This window comes from Eupeodes corollae, chromosome X (assembly GCF_945859685.1).
Source record: "Eupeodes corollae chromosome X, idEupCoro1.1, whole genome shotgun sequence".
In the NCBI taxonomy this organism is placed as follows: Eukaryota; Metazoa; Arthropoda; class Insecta; order Diptera; family Syrphidae; genus Eupeodes; species Eupeodes corollae.
Window position 1 is genome coordinate 4,657,349 of NC_079150.1, and position 17,424 is coordinate 4,674,772.

The following is a 17,424-nucleotide window of genomic DNA, read 5'->3' on the forward strand; positions in this document are numbered from 1 at the left end:
AATCCAAGTGCGTCATCTTTAAAATCGTAATACAAAAAAATGTGTGATCTTAATTTCTATCTGGATCAATTTCAGTAACCTAAAAAATGATTTTCCTTATGGCAGGTACATTGCTATTTTGTGTTCGAAGTGGTAAGGTAGTGTGAACTTGACTTAAAATAAAAGAGACACACAGTTTTTGGAAAGTAAGTACATATTTATTTTCATATAATCTCATTGATACAAAAATATAAAAATAATGTAATTAAACTGAAATATAAAGTTTTAATCTTAATGGAATTATATTTTTCTATTGACCTTTCAATAGAAAAAGTAGTTTCTAGTACAGTTGTTTATGATTAATTTGATATTTCAAAAACTAGAATAATGTTATCAATACACAATTTGAACATTTACAGGCGTGTTTATTATATTTTCCTGAAATATTTTTCAGAGGCCTTTATATGACGAAACTTAAATTCTAATCAATAATCGTTTTCCCACAAGTACTGACCTAAATGATCATGTGTCAAATGTGTCATGTAACGTTAAGGAATCTTTAAATCAAGATTCTACTACATTTTAATTATGTCACCCGATTTCTGATATATTGAATGTTTCTATACAGAAATGGATATAATGGTTACAATTTTAAGTCGTGTAGTAAAAAACACATACGTTTATGTTCATTTCAGCCCCAGGATTTTTGGAAGCCAAGCTTGGTGATCAGCAAAGATGTGACCACCTCTAGGTGAACCCTCAAAATCGGAACGCACAATGCTTATCACTTTTATCATATTTTCTTTTGAAAGTCTGTACTACAGTCCAAAACGAAATGTCTTCCAAATTAATGGGGTTGTATCAGGTTTTATAAATTGTTGGTGGTTCCCTTGTTGTATTGCCTAAGGTATTGCCCATATTTGAATCATTGATAAATAAAATTTAAGTCACTTTTCATTTCTTAACTATATAAAGAAAATAATTTCACAATTTTTAACTTCAAAAAAGACTTCATTGATATGTCAAAACAAATTTTAAAATGGCTTTAACTGACCTTTTAACGCCGTGTATCGGGCTTAAGTTAAGTAGCCTTTAAGTAGCTCTCCATACTTAAATGTGAACATTTATTATAGATAACGATTTCGCACTTACAATGGCTTTAACATGTTGTGTATAGATATTGCTGTTAATTTGTCAATAAGTGCAATTTGATTCTCTTCAACAAATTAATTTTAACTGGCATATTAGCAAGCAAATTTAGTACAATTTTTCCAGTATTTTCTTATAAGTATTCTGTAGCAAAAAAAACTAACTGTAGCATAAATGTCAACATTTTTGTTGAACCGCGTGTATTGCATTGAGACCGTCAGTCACGCGTCTACATGACAGTCCAATACTTTTCTTTTTGATGTTTCCATACGTTCGAGAAATGTAGTTAGAACAAAATGAAATAACCATGTTCGGTTCACTTTTTGGAATGCGTTTATTGCTTTAAGTCAGTAACCGTGACACTTTGTTTGAACCTTAATTAAAACGAAGTTGGCTGCAGTTGGTTGATCAATTCAGAAATGTCCAAATTCAACACATCAAGGGCGAAGCCATTTTTTTTTTCATATCATCCAACGCTTTGAAAAAGTCACACATAAAAGTACCATCGGGCACCGTCGAATTGAAGACGGGTGGACGCCATTAAATTTCATTAAAAATACAAGAAAAAATAAAATAGAAACGAAACGACAAAACACTCTTATGATGTGTGCTTGTAGTTATCATTTGCGAATATTTGAACGAAACTAGTTTCTTTCTGCAACTCGAGTAATATTTTAATTTGAAAGTGGTATGTTAATGTTAATAATTTTTTTTATTTAAATATATTTATTGAAAAGCGCTCCACAAAAGGTAATTAGAAGTGCCAGCATTTTCTGTTTCATTATCGGCCTATCGGGCGTCTCGGTTCTTCCCGTTGAAATTTCTTCTTTTGACGTGTTTGTGTGGGTGGAATTGGGTTTACATGATATCTATGATAGAAGAGAAAAAGTGTGTGAAGATTGTGCTTTTGGCGAGAGGGATAAAATAACCTTAGCGTGTAACAAGAAAGATTTTTTTGCAACAAAAAAAAAATAACAAATTGTATGGAAATTTGTTGCCAAATTGCATTGCGCTTTTCCTGCTCTATCCACTACAAATGTAATTAACTACAGCATTTGGTTTCCTCTAATAAATGAGCGTCTGTCCAATAATATACGAAGTCAAACAAGCTTCTTTTGCCAATCGTTGAAACGAGATGGCCTGATATGACTGAGAATAACAAGAACAAACCAAACTCCAACAAATGTAGAATTAGTAAAAATAAGGATAATGTGTTGGCCTTTTTGAAGCTATTGAACTTTCTTTGATTGAATGTTCGACGATCACCGCAATATTTTTCATATCCTGTAGTCTATTGAAAAAGTTAAGAATTGATTGCAGTTTTGTTTTGTTTTCCAAAAACAGTTTGATCCCATATTTGCCAATGGCCTCACCACTATTCACCTCCATTTATAACTTGATATCAAATCCTGGTTTGATACTATCTATGCAGATCGATAATTCCAGTCAAGTATTAGGATCATTTCCTCAAAACAAATTAAAGCTTGTTTTTGAAAGTAATAAATCAGTTTGATTTTTCAAAAGCCTCAGGAGTAAAAAAAAAAATTATGAAATAGTTAGATCTACAAATGTTATTGGAAGAAATAAAAATAATTTGTGTAGCATGTAAAAAGACGCCGCAGTCACACTTGTTCATTATTTAGAACTCGACTACGATGCTTATTTAATACAAATTTAAGAGGGACAACGCAATTTTGTCAGAGGCCTACCTGTAATAAACTAGATTATGCAGTTTTTGAATTTTGTCATATCATTAGAACCGTACCATATTTTTAATCAAAATAGAAATACCGAAATGAACATAAAATTGTATCTGTTTTTTCAAAAGTATCTGGGGCCTGATAATGGGATTCGCGGCGAACCATTTTGTTAGCGAGTTTGGCATTTGTATAGCTTTCGCCTTCTTCGTTTTGAATATGACCAATTAACGAATTCGAAGGCGAATTTGAAATGTCATCATAATGTTTGACTTTTTTTTGGCGGATTCACAGGCGAGAGAGTGTTTATTATTATTCACTGTTGGATTTCGTGGGTTCTTTCTTAATTGTAGTTATAATAAACTCTGAGTTATTTTTGTTTTAATGTTCTTATCGACAATCCACAATAAAATATAAAATTTTAAAATTCATTCAAGGCACGATAAAAACAAGCAAACAAATCGACATCGATTTTCGGATCTTGTCGAGTTTATGAAGAAAAATATCGCATTGAACGGAAGGAATTCCAATGCTGTTCTGATCCTTGAATTCCTCATTGATCAAAATAAAAACAAATGCTTCCCTCGAAAGTCGAAATAGTTTGATAAATCTATTCAGACAAAATGTGTAGATTAATTAATTCATTTGGATTATTATATTTAGCGTTAAGATTGATTTTGTCAAAAATGTATAAAATTGAATTAATATTTTCCAGGAAAATAATAAAAACCAAGTAGCAAGGTATAATCAAACACAGAGCTTGTAGTAATACTGCTTGCTTATTAAAATGGCAGACCTAGACACCGCAGTTGACTACAATTTGGTTAATTTTTGTGAATCTGCTGATGATCGAAATGACAATATGATAGACGAACTTGAAAACTATCAGCAACAGCAACAAACAGAAGACAACGATGAAATGATCCCACTTAATGCATCATCATTTCGGTGGAAACGTGTTGTTAATCCTACAGGACCACAACCGAGACCACGTCATGGTCACAGAGCAATAAGTATAAAAGAACTTATGGTTGTATTCGGTGGCGGCAATGAGGGTATCGTTGATGAACTACATGTATATAATACGAGTAAGGAAATATTTTGTTTTACTTCATAATAATTTTAATTGATGTGTTTCCTACAGTAAGCAATCAATGGTTTGTGCCAGTTATGAAGGGTGAAGTTCCACCCGGCTGTGCAGCATATGGGTTTGTTGTCGAAGGCACACGAATGTTTGTATTTGGGGGAATGATTGAGTATGGAAAATACTCAAACGAGCTCTATGAACTTCAAGCTACAAAATGGGAATGGCGTAAAATGGCACCTGAAATGCCAGATAATGGGCTTCCACCCTGTCCGCGATTGGGCCATAGTTTTACCATGGTAGGCGATCGAATATATCTATTTGGCGGTCTAGCTAATGAAAGTGATGATCCCAAAAACAACATTCCAAAGTATGTTGCATTTTCACTAATACATTTGTATGTACCATTTTTTAGCAAAATCTTTTTTTTATCAGACATCCCTACATCAAAAATGTATTGACAAAAACATGAGTACTATAAATTAAAACGTGCAAAGTGCAGAATTCTCTACAAATTTATATGAAAACTACGATTTTAAAGGCGCATTCATTTTTACTAGGACATGCACATTGGCTTAGGTGTTGTCAGATAAAAAAAAAATTTGCAAACAATGGGTACCATTTTTTTACAAAAAAATATTATTTTTTTGCATTTGCTTAATCTTGCCTTCTTACTATTAAAACAGATACCTGAATGATTTATATATTTTGGAAACGAAAGGAAACTATTCGTCAAATGGTAAATGGTTGATTCCAAAAACGTATGGTGAAAGTCCTCCACCACGAGAATCTCATACAGGTGTAGCTTATACATGTAAAACTACTCGACAATTGAACCTATTGGTTTATGGTGGAATGAGTGGATGTCGACTGGGAGACTTGTGGCTGCTCGATATAGGTTTGGCTGACTTAAAATTATAGCATATTTTTTATATGCTTAATATAAACTTATTTTAGAATCGATGACATGGACTAAGCCTATAACAAAAGGAAGAGCTCCTTTACCTAGATCTCTGCACAGTGCTACAATGGTGGGCAATAAAATGTATGTGTTCGGTGGCTGGGTACCTCTGGTAGTTAATGACTCAAAATCTGCAACCGAACGTGAATGGAAATGCACAAATACTTTGGCAGTGCTTGACTTAGGTTTGCCAATAAACATTAAAAAGATCCTCTAGTGTAACAGAAATTTTGATTTGTTTAATTTTTTGTTATCATAAAAATATAGATTCTATGAACTGGGAAGATATAACGTTAGATACAGTTGAGGAACATGTCCCCCGTGCAAGGGCAGGACATTGTGCTGTGGGTATTCAAAGTCGTCTATATGTTTGGTCGGGTAGAGACGGGTATCGTAAAGCTTGGAACAACCAGGTCAGGGTGAGCTCGAGTTTATACTTCTGTTTGTCTAGTAAAGCTAATCATTGTTGAATATAAACAAATGTCGAGGCGCGTACTCATAGAAACATGTAGTAATTGTTGTTGAATTTATTACTGAAAAATAGATGATTCTGAAATTAGACCTAAAGTTATTCAGTTATAACGACGACGAACATTTATGTATGTATAAGTAGAAAAACTAACTTCATATTAAAGCTGTTATGTTGTAGTTATTTTTTTAAATTACTCGACACGGTGATTTCTTTACTTTACGACCAACGGATTTGTATACTTGTCATTTAAAAAAATAAACAAACGAAAAATTAACACAGAAGTTTGTACACAAATTTTCTTTAATAATTAATCACGCCTCGTATTTTCATTTTCCTAATTTCTGTTTTTCTCAAAGAATCAAATATAATAATAAAAAATTTGATTTTCAGGTTTGTTGTAAAGACTTGTGGTATTTAGAAGTTTGCAAGCCACTTTATGCTGTAAAAGTTGCCTTGGTTCGTGCCTCTACACATTCATTAGAACTATGTTGGACGGCTACTACATTTGCCAGTGCCTATGAATTACAAACTCAAAAAATCGAGCCGATAGCACCGCCTAGTAAATCAACAACTCCAGCAGTAACAATTATGACACAAACTATTCAACAGCCTAGTAGTTGCAACACTACTTCAAATGGAAATGGTAGGAAATCAGCAAAAACAATAAGTGAATTCATATGTGATAGCATTTTTTAATCAATTTTCAGGTATTAAGCAAGTGCACCTCATACGACAAGGAAATAGTCAGCATTTCCAACAACAAATAAATCCAATATTAGCCACTTCGCAGCAGCCGCAACAAACGCAGCAGCCACAGATACAAAATCAAGCACAAGTTCAACAAATGCCATTGCCGCAAACTCAAACAGTAAGCATACGACAGCAAGTTACGAATGTAACACAACCCCAAACACAAATCATATCACAACCTCAACCAATTCAGCAACAACAACAGCAACAACAACAACAGCAACAACAACAGCAACAACAACAGCAGCAACAACAACAGCAATTAAGTCCAGTTGTGACTATTTCCCCCCAATGTACGGTCTCAGCTGGTGTATCTATGACGACGTCGATAGTTGTGGCCTCTCCAGCAGTCTCGTCTACAGCAAAAATTATAACACCACCAAACACGCCAACAAATTCAATTCAAACAATCGTCTCAGCACCAATCACAGGCACCGTACAGGGCGGGACTGTGTTGCAAAAGTTTCGACCAGCTACTGTTCTCTCTAGGACAGCAAATACCAATTCATCTGGTGGAACTGGTTTACGTGTTGTTTCCGGTAATCCACCTGTACGTATACTATCAGGTGGTCAAGCAGTTCGAATTGCAACAACTCAGGGCTCATCAACCACTATTTTGAAAACATCAACAGGTCAGACTGTAGGTGCACCAACTTCCATTGCGACAGCGACTACGATAGGTGGCAAGCAGTACTTTATACAAAAACCATTATCACTTGGCCAGAATGTACAGTTTCAATTAATCAAAACAAGCACGGGTGTAGCAGTGCAGACGTTACCCAAAGTAAACGTATTGAAGAACATACCTGGTGGCACGGCTGGTCAAAACCAAGTACAAACTGTTCAAACATCGCAGACAACGACACTTGCAAAGCCCACAGTTGTAACAGGTAACCTAGTTAAACTGGTATCGCCGGGGGGCAAAATCGTTATGAAAAATCCAATAGTGCCAATTGGTAAAGTAGGCGGTAATGTAACTGGAAAACCAGCATTTGTAATAACAAACAAACAGGGTCAACAACTTAGACCCAATCAACAGATAATAATTGTAACAACTGGTTCGGCAATTCGTACAGTAAACACAGGAGTAGTCACATCAGCAGGTGGTAATATAGTTTCCATTGTTGGTTCACAGTCTAATTCGATAACATCGAGTGGTACAGGGGCTGTAGCAGGCACAGGAACTACAAACACGGGCCCTGGAAGCCAATCTGGTGGTATGAAAATGTTGCGCGGTGTAACAAGTGCAACTGGTCGTCCAATTACACTTACTCTTCCAACAAATATGAATCAAGCTAAACAAACACAAGGGGGGCAAATTGTACAGCAGTTTCCCCAAAAGACAATAACACTGGGTGGAAAAGCAGTTACTGTGCAAATGTCAAATAACTCAGCGGGTGTACCCAAAACAGTTACAATTGTATCATCCGCAAATGCTGTTTCTGGTGCTGGCACTGTAACTCTTACAACGGGAGCTCAAGGTAAACTCGTTATGATGCCGAACAAGAAGAATTTTGTATTCGGACCAAATGCAGGTGCTGCAGGTGCAATCGGAATCCACAAGTCGGCAATTCAGAACATTCAACAACAAACTATTGTATCGCAGCAAAAAGTTATTACGCATGAAAACAATGAAACAACAAACATACCCAATACAGTCTATACAAGCGATAATGCTTTTATTGAAGGTGACCCCATCGATGATATTATTGAACAACTAGATGGAGCTTTTGATAACCTTGCTGGTGACCTTAATGAAGATATAACATCTGAATCGGAATGTGCAGGAAGCAATGTTCTTGAACGGAACATCCTGCACAAAGTGAAACATTCAATAAGTTTCAAACATAAGCACACGAGCAGTAGTGGCATTAAACCAAAGTATTTTAAACTTGGATTGTTTGGTGGAATAGGTGGGAATGGAGATTGTGCTGTTGCAGGAACGGTTAGCCAAAACGATGCTGAAGCGGAGAGCACGAGTGGCGAGCAACAAACTGAAATACAACTTAACCGACAAATATGCTCCGACGAAAACAACCAACCTGTTTCTAGTTCATCGATATCTGATTCAGGAGAAGCTGTTACCGATGCAATGGACTTTCAGCAGCCAACAAGTACAACTGATGCAGATGCGGATATAGGAAACCAAGAAAATCTAGTACAGTCTTCAGTTATTGGTGGTGGTTGTGTTAGTGGTGGCGGTGGTGGTGAGTTTATCCCCTATGTTTTAATTAACTAACATTTTGTAAACTATTTTGTATACATTTATTAGACGAACCAACTCCTGATACAACAGAGCGTTCGAATACTTCTAGTTTAGAATTGCAAAGTCCGGCGAAAGAAATCAACAATCAAAATAACGAAGCCATTGCTGCTGATATATTCAACTCCATCGACGATAATTGTTTGCAAACTATCTCCTCACCCAATAAGGCTGCGGAAAATGTGAGTTAAGCGACTTATTTTTTCCTATCAACTATAATAATACTAAAAAATAGACTTTACAAAAGACTTCTAAATGATTTTCTTTGTCATGAAGTTAAGCCTCGTTGTTTTTTCCTTTTTCTCTACTCTTATTATTGCACATAAATAAAGTTGAGAGAAAAAACAAGTTGCTTATCAAGTCACGCACAAGCCAGACAAGCAAAACAAACAAAATTAGCAATACAAAGTGACAGAAAATTAATGTAGGTATACAAGAATTGTTTTGTTTATAGATTGTGAATGAAATAAAAGTTATGGAAGGAATTTTTTCATGGAGAAAATTACAATTGTCTTGATGTGCGTTATTATATAAACATTTGTTTGCCTGTAGTATTCTTGCAATACAAAACATTATAGAAATATAAAATTACGAGCGCATTTATAAAAATTGCGCAGAGGTCGGTAAAGAACCAAGGCCTAGTGGCTTATAACTCAACCATTTCAAACATTCTTGTGTACAGTTTAATACTCCTATCACTTCACAAATTCCTTGGTTCATACATTATTCGCCTCTCAATGAAATACGAGCCGCAGGCAATTATTTCATTTATCTCGCATTCAAAAAAAATACCTACTACATTAGGGAATACAAAACAAAACGAAAGTATTTTAGAGCAGATGAGCGTGAAATATTTATTTTGAAACGGGGAATCGAAGCAGCGATTATCACAGTAAGAATTTCAGGAATTGAAACTTTTTTGTGTGCGTGTCAAAATGTTTGGTAAAAATGCAGGATAGATCTCTGGGTGTAATATAAAATAAAAGAACAATACTTGCTTATTTAATATAATAACAAAAAAAAAATAACGAAGTCGAAGTTTTATAAACATTCCAATCGCTATACCGTTAAGCGCAAAGTTCCAACTTATTTTGTTTAGGGAAATTTCCCCTCAAATTAAAAATCCGTCTATGGGAAACTGATGTTTTGTTCTAATATTTCTGTTCTTAAAATAAATGTATTTGTTTATTTTAGAGCTCAATATTTGCGGCAACACCAACAGCATCTGAAACTGAAGCTGCAAATATTTTGACGACGATAAAAAGCGGTGAAATGTTACAAAAAAGTCCGGTCAATCAATGCCCCGAAGAATCCATGTGAGTGAATTATTTTAATGTTTAATTAATTTTAACTTTAATTTAAAATGTATCATCTCTTTCCAATAGGCATGTAGATCTTCAGAACAAAGATGTAGTTAATTCGGATGGTGATTCTCCACAAACTTCACTCAATGGTATAAAAATATTTAAATTCAAATAAATACAATTTAGTTTATTATTATTATATGACAACACATTTTATTATCATATTATTTTAGAAATTCATAATTTAATCATTTTTACCCTATTTAGGGCGCCTTGATGCTCTTGCTTCTGCAGCAGTCTTACAAGCTGTTATGCAAGCGAATACACTTCGACAAAGGGATACTTTTCAAGTATTTGGCAGCCCTACTGCTACTGGAGGAGCTACACAGCAAGAAAGTGGAGTTATGGATATAATTAATTTTGCATGCCAAGCACAAGTGGAATCACAGCAAAACGTACAACAGGAACAACAACATCAGCAACAACAACAACAACAGCAGCAGCAACAACAACAACAGCCTTTTATTGGAAGTTCTTCACATTCAAGTAAAAAAGGAACTGAATTGGCGTCGACAACATCAAATATTACACAAAATTCAATGAGTAGTAGTGACATGTCTATAGTAGCTGACAAACAAATTTCGATCATAACACCCACTACAAACTCCAACACAAGTAATACAGTACAATCCAACATTCGGTTAGGTACATCATCGACAACAGGTTCCACAACTAATCAGGGAAACCGTCGAAATCAAAAAAACAAGACTCAAAGTTCTGCACTGAAAGGGGCAAGCGAAAATATCGAGGTACGTTTGTATAATATTTTTTTTATTGTTTATTAAAAAAAAATAGTAAAATTATTAATTACTTGATAAATAGCCTGTTCGAAGCGATCCAAATTCTAAATGGCACACAGTCGGTATCTTTAAAAATCTATCTCACACTGTAACGAGCTATATTGATAATAGTCATTGGAATGATACAATGTTTGATAATTACGATTCGGATAACCTGCCTGATCTTTCTGAATATCCTAGAATAAACCTGGAGCCGGGTACAGGGTATCGTTTTCGCTTAGCAGCTATTAACACTTGTGGCCGAGGAGAATGGGGAGAGGTAACATTTTACCCAATAAACTGTTATTATTTTTCTAAGTTATTTTTTCTTATTCTAGGTTTCCAGTTTTAAAACATGTTTACCCGGCTTTCCAGGTGCACCTTCTGCAATTAAAATTTCAAAATCCCCAGAAGGAGCACATCTTACGTGGGAACCGCCACCGTCACAAAATACTGGTGAAATAATAGAGTACTCCGTGTATTTAGCAGTCAAATCCACACCCAAAGACAAAATGCCTCCTCCACAATTAGTGTTTGTGCGTGTATATGTAGGCGCAACAAACCAGTGTACTGTTGCTAATAACTCATTAGCAACAGCTCATGTAGATTGCTCCAATAAACCAGCTATTATCTTCCGTATTGCTGCTCGAAATGAGAAGGGCTATGGTCCAGCAACGCAAGTTAGGTGGCTCCAAGGTAAATTTTAAGTTTTGTTGTTTAAGATTATATTTAATTGACGCTTTTAAAAAGTAATATAAGTTTGAGTAACTGTAACCATTAAGAGTTTTGAGAAGTTAACAATGAGATTAAAAGGAGATTTTCTTCTGTACGTTTTGAATACTGGACAGGTTCCAAATAAAGTGCATGGTATTTTCCGATTCATCCATATTACATAATGTACATATTCCATCTGTATCTCCTTGGAAGGCTCTTCCCTTGATAATAAGGAGCCTGCAGCGAGCTTTAAAATTTGTTTGAAAGCTCAAAAACATACGACGAATGCTGTTATTTCCGATTTTTTTTAGCATTATTAATAGTAATAGCGACTTCAAGTGTGGCGTTACGTACTTGCAGAAATTGTTTATTTGCTTCTTCTACAGTCTTAGCATTTGGTGAGTGTTGAAAATTTACTCAACGTTACAGTTCTACTGAGCGCGAGAGATGCCTTTGTTTCTTCGATTAAGGTGTATTATACTGCATTTGATTGTTATCAATGTAGTAAAGATGTTCTACTCACAAGTATGTTAAGACTCAAGCAGAAAGAAAGAAAGCACTCAATTAAAATTTGCATATTCTTTGTGTTCAATAATTAAATATATTATTGCAATTTTATTCACTAAGATTTAGTTTTGAAATTTTTTTAATCACAATGGTTGGCACTTTCAAATTACAATCAATTGGCTCAGACTTCATTTTGTTCACAAATCTTTAACGACTTTAAATTCAAAATTTTAAAGCAAAATTTAATACATCCACTCACTAAACGAGAGTTGCCAATATTCCGTTTAAAGTGTAAATATATTTATTAACATTTAATATCTTTGTAACGTATTTACATTTGTTGATTCCTTGAACTGTTACAAAGATAATAGCATGTTAAGTAATCAACAGTGACTAAAAAATTAATAGAAACCCCTTTTTAATGTTAAATAGTTTAAATATAATTATTAACATTTAATATCTTTGTAACGTATTTACATTTTTCGATTCCTTGAACTGTTACAAAGATAATAGCATGTTAAGTAATCAACAGTGACCAAAAAATTAATATTAAATAATTTAAATACAATTATTAACATTTAAAATCTTTGTAACGTATTTACATTTTTTGATTCCTTGAACTGTTACAAAAATAATAGCATGTTAAGTAATCAACAGTGACCAAAAAATTAATAGAAACCCCTTTTTCATATTAAATAGTTAAATATAACTATTAACATTTAAAATCTTTGTAACGTATTCACATTTTTTTAATCCTTGAACTGTTACAAAGATAATAGCATGTTAAGTAATCAACAGTGACCAAAAAATTAATGGAAACCCTTATTTTAAATTAAATAGTTTAAATATAATTATTAACATTTAATATCTTTGTAACGTATTTACATTTTTTGATTCCTTGAACTGTTACGAAGATAATAATAATAATAAAAGTGAGGTAAATGAAAACATTGCATGATGGTTAGTGCGTTGGACTGTCATACTAAAAATTTTTTTTCCAAGAGTAATTCTTGTCATGAAAAATTTCTTTCTCAAATTAGCCGTTCGGATTCGGCTTAAAACTGTAGATCCCCTGCATCCCTGATAATAGTACTCGCACACAGAAATGGTTGAGAGTTGTAAGTCACTAGGCCTTGGTTCTGTCTTGCGCCACCTAATTTATTTATTCATAAATGAAGACAGAAGTAACACATTTGGTAAAACTGAGTTGAACTCAACTCATCATGTTTCAAGAGGACTCACGCCACCTAATGACAACTTAGCTCAACACACGGGATAACTCTTCACAGCAACACCCTTACTGTAATGTATAGCTGCTCATTAAAAATAGTTGTTTTTATGATGAGCTGGGTTGTAATGTGTTGCGTTACTATTTGAAATACGTTTACAGGTATGCACTGAACTTACCCAATTATCTAAAAAAACTTATGGTGTAAAATGATTATACCATAAAAATGTATTCCAATAAACATTAAAGGAATAGAAGTAGTAGCGTTGTATATAAAACCTATTATTCTATTACAAATATAAACACAGATGCCTATGTAGATGATTTACATATGAAACTTTCCTACAAAAGAAGCGTTTTTTTGTTCGATTGGCTGATGTGTTGATTAATAATGCTTATGACATTTGAATTGGTCGTGTCTTTGTAAGAATGAAATAAAAAGAAAGGGGAAACTGATGCAAATTGGTTTTAAATTTCTGCAAATTGTAATGAGTGGGAAATATTGAGTCAGGTAAAGCATTCCACATTCTTGTAGAAAAGAACCTCTGTACTTAACAGAAATTGTGCTCGAGGGTAAATTGATGGGCATTCCTAGCAACGCACAATGACTTCTCCTCGAATTTGGAAAAAATTACACTAAGTGACTTACTTCCAAGCAGACTATATATTTAAGTTTAATAAAAAACAAACTGCTGGCAACAAAAGTTCCCGAAAACAGCACTGATAAAGATCTTTTACATCCCAGAAGTGCGAGAGCTGAAAAACCCTGATGGACAACCAGGACATGACCCCCTTCATAAAATAAGACTATTCTTGGACCAAACAGGCAGAGACTCCTTACTGTCCCTAGAGAAGACTATAGAATATATGGGAGTAGATAAACAAATTATACCAACCAAAAGCAAATCACCTATGAGCCAATACAAACAAATGGGGGTATACAAATGTTGTTCTCAATGGTAGCTCTGGGTCAGCTACGACTTTTAACTTTATACTGGAGCTCAAGGACATATACAGTTGTTAACCGATTTGTCATTCAGTGACTTTGTTATTCAACTGGCGAGAACTATTCCCGACAGACCTAACTGACAACTGGTACACGTTCTTACCGCTGTTAACTTATCTGGCAAAGAAAGTGGTTCCGGGTTATAAAGTTCCTATCGAATTGATGCAACTGTGAAATTGAAAACCTGGATATTTCTGCGGTAACATGGTATGACAACAGAATTGTGAACCTTGCTTTGACAAACGTCGGCAGCAAACCGTCTCCTGAGGTCCAAAGCTTCAACAAAAAATTAAAGAGCTACCAAACTGCATTATTTTTGTATTCGTCCAAAACTCGAGTACAATTCCCATATCTGGGCAGATGCTCCAATAACCCACTTGTTGCTCTTGGACATAATTCAAAAGAGAGGTCTAAAAAAGATAGGTGACTTTTGTCTTACTTAAACTTTTATATCTCTTGAACACCGTCGTAGTAATGGTCCATTTCTTCAATTATTTTATCGCTATATTCATAAACAATGCTCTAGTGAAACAGCCAGTGCATTTCTCCCCTCAAACCATTCAACCTAATACCCGTTCTTCTAGGAATGCTCATCAGTTTACCCTTGAATCAAATTTCGGACTTACTGTAAAGTACAGAAATTGGAAAATTATTTCTGCCTTCGTCTTCCATTTTTAGTAACTAGATAAATAAACATTTTCACTCCTCTCCGTGGATTGTCGGGTCTAAGTTAAAGGCATTAAAGTAAAAAAAGTTGCCTTTGGTTGCATATTTAATATTTCATACGAAATCGATGAATAACAGTTGGGTTGGGTTGTGTTTGCTCAACAGAGGATTTTTAAATTGGTTTTTAATTGTTTTTGGTTAACATATTATTCTACCTTTCTACATCTTTATATTTCTTTTCTCTGTTATCATCTTCAATAGCTTACAGGCCTTATGGGTGAGCTTTCTCAAAGCTCCTTTTGCATTTTCTCGGCCCCCATAGCACGATTTGAGCCAAACTGCACTGATCGTATATGCAATTAGACAGATCAGAGTTGCCGTAGCCATAATAATGTATATTTTTGTTTGCGATTTTCAAGGAGCTTTCAAAAATGGAAGTTTTTTTATGAGAAAGGAAACTTATATTCAAAACCATTGTCATTGCCGCTTTTTATTTAACACTTTTGTTTGTTTTTCTTTGCGGCTTGCAATAAATACACAAAGTTATTTGGCTGTATGTTAAATTAGAAAAGAAGTTTATTTGAGTATATTTTCGAGTGCTTTCGGTTTGGTCCATGAGTATAATATAAATTCAGTACGCTAATAGTAGTGTTAATAGAATTATTGAAATGTCTGAGGCAAAATCTATTAAATATTCCTGTTATATTTGTCTCGGTTTCAGATAGACCGGTTTATAATCTGATAAAATATAAGATCAGTTTCTGTTAGCTAACGTTTAATAACTCTGAATTAGAGAATCTAGTCAATCTTAGGATTTTCACATTTAAGTTTTAATTTCCGTTAATATCATATAGCTGACATATATGTAAGTCTTGTAGATAAAAGCCAGATCAGAGGTGGCTCCTCAGACAACCCAAACATCTTGCTGCGACATCGCCTATGTGATCGATCGTTCAACAGCCTATGGTTAGTGATAAACATACCGAGAATTTTGAGTCTCCTCGATGCAAATGCCATCTTTGGATAATGGCAAGGGGAACACCATTGGGTTTTCGAAGCACTAAAATCCACACGGTTTTTTATTGCCTATTGTACAATGCTATTTAATGAGATTATCATATCTTGTCGTTGCAGTTCCACATCCAAAAAAGAGGGATGTGAAACTAAAAACAAATATAAAAAGCTAAAAGTACTATCGTCAGCGAAACAATGTATTGTACAGGGCCCAAAATTATCTCCCATATGTTAAAAGTGAACGCCGTGAAGTGTGTACTGTGGCTCCATCTTGTTGGAACCAGACTTCTTTGTGGTTCCTAGTAAACATGTGACAGTAGCGATCCGCATTAACCCTAACTTTTTGTCCATTTTCTTAAAAATACGGATACGACAAATGCGTGATGCTCACCGTGCCACACCATTATGATTACTAAAAACGGCACGTTGACCTCTACCTAACTATACCTGGAATATAATTTTATCTATAAATAGCTTTAAATATAAACGTCTAAAAATACGGGAGGTTTATTTGCCGGAAGGTGAAACTCAAATAAAGAGAAAATATTGAAATGACAATTGGTCGAAAATTCGTTAATTATAGGTTATATTTATTTCAAAAGCACGAGCAGCTATGCAAGATATTCGAAGACAAAAATTAATGGTATTTAAATTAAACTTGTTACGAACACAAACATTTATTATGTTTTTTATGATTAGTAATCTACATTTGTTTTTATATATTTTTTTTTTTTCAGATCCCGTTTCCTCCAAACAAACATCATCTTCACCTATGTCCCCAGCCTTGAAACGTAATCAAGAAAAAGTTTCAGGATCTCCAGTGTCTAATAAACGTCCACGGGGATCCACAACAAACGTTAAAGTCATGCCAAATTCACCAAGCACCGAATAGTTAATAAGAATGTTCAGCTGCTCGTAATTCAGTACTTCTATAAGTTATTTTTAACTGTCTTGTTGCGATACGAGGTTTTCCTTATTAACTTTACAAAAGAGTTTTACTGGACTTAGATTAATTCTAAGTGATATAAAATGTGTTGTTTATATTTGTTTTAATTTGAAATCGAACGGACGTTGTTTTTATTTTGTAAGGAATTTGTTATTTTTTTTTGGTGATTTTGTGCGCATTTTGTATGCAATTAAAACGAAAAGTTTTCTTTTTAACTGTATTTTTGCAGCCAATACGTATTTTAAGTATAAACAATTATTTCTTTGGTGAACAAATCAATATATAATATGTATTTATTTATCAACCCTGAAAGTCAAAAATAATTTTTTTTCTTTTAGTGTTAATTAAAACTAGAATTTATATTTCATTTTTATAATTTTACTAATTCTGCTAATTCCACTGAGATCATTGAATATCTAAATAATTAATTTTAAGTTCAACGAAACTGTTTTGTGAAGTTAAGAAACAAATGGAAGTTTTGTTTTTCTTTTTCAAACGAGGTATTCGCGTAAACAAAACTCAAAAAGTGTTAAGTTTGCAATAATTATAAGTTTTGTATTCTCAATCTTAAAATTATAAGAAAAGAAAAAAATATACGTACATACGAACCAGTACAGATATTTTCTTAAATTAAGTAAATTTTTTTCATTGTAGGCATTTCTTTTAAAATGTTAGGAAAATGGGAGAAATAACGAATCATGTAAAACTTAAATTTTAAATCATTACAAAAATCAATTTTAAATATTCTTATATAGTTTTAATTAAGCCAATAACGATGTATTGCATATTAAATTGTATATGAAAAAGTAGTAAATAAAATCAAATAAGCGAAAAGTTATAAGGTA

General features: G+C 33.8%; 1 protein-coding gene across 2 annotated transcripts; it reads left to right on the forward strand.

The window, feature by feature from the left end:
* The first annotated feature begins 1,613 nt into the window (after positions 1 to 1,613).
* LOC129953389 (host cell factor) lies at positions 1,614 to 17,424 on the forward strand. Of its 2 annotated transcripts, none has more exons than XM_056066545.1 (15): positions 1,614 to 1,816; positions 3,541 to 3,913; positions 3,970 to 4,279; positions 4,596 to 4,807; positions 4,867 to 5,055; positions 5,138 to 5,289; positions 5,733 to 5,985; positions 6,050 to 8,299; positions 8,365 to 8,537; positions 9,550 to 9,671; positions 9,741 to 9,808; positions 9,927 to 10,468; positions 10,542 to 10,778; positions 10,837 to 11,194; positions 16,371 to 17,424. In XM_056066545.1, exons 2-15 carry the CDS (start codon positions 3,613 to 3,615, stop codon positions 16,523 to 16,525), a joined length of 5,322 nt encoding a protein of 1,773 aa, XP_055922520.1. In that variant the 5' UTR covers positions 1,614 to 1,816; positions 3,541 to 3,612; the 3' UTR covers positions 16,526 to 17,424. The 2 variants fall into 2 exon arrangements, with proteins under 2 accessions (XP_055922520.1, XP_055922521.1); XM_056066546.1 differs by having other exon boundaries at positions 5,138 to 5,283.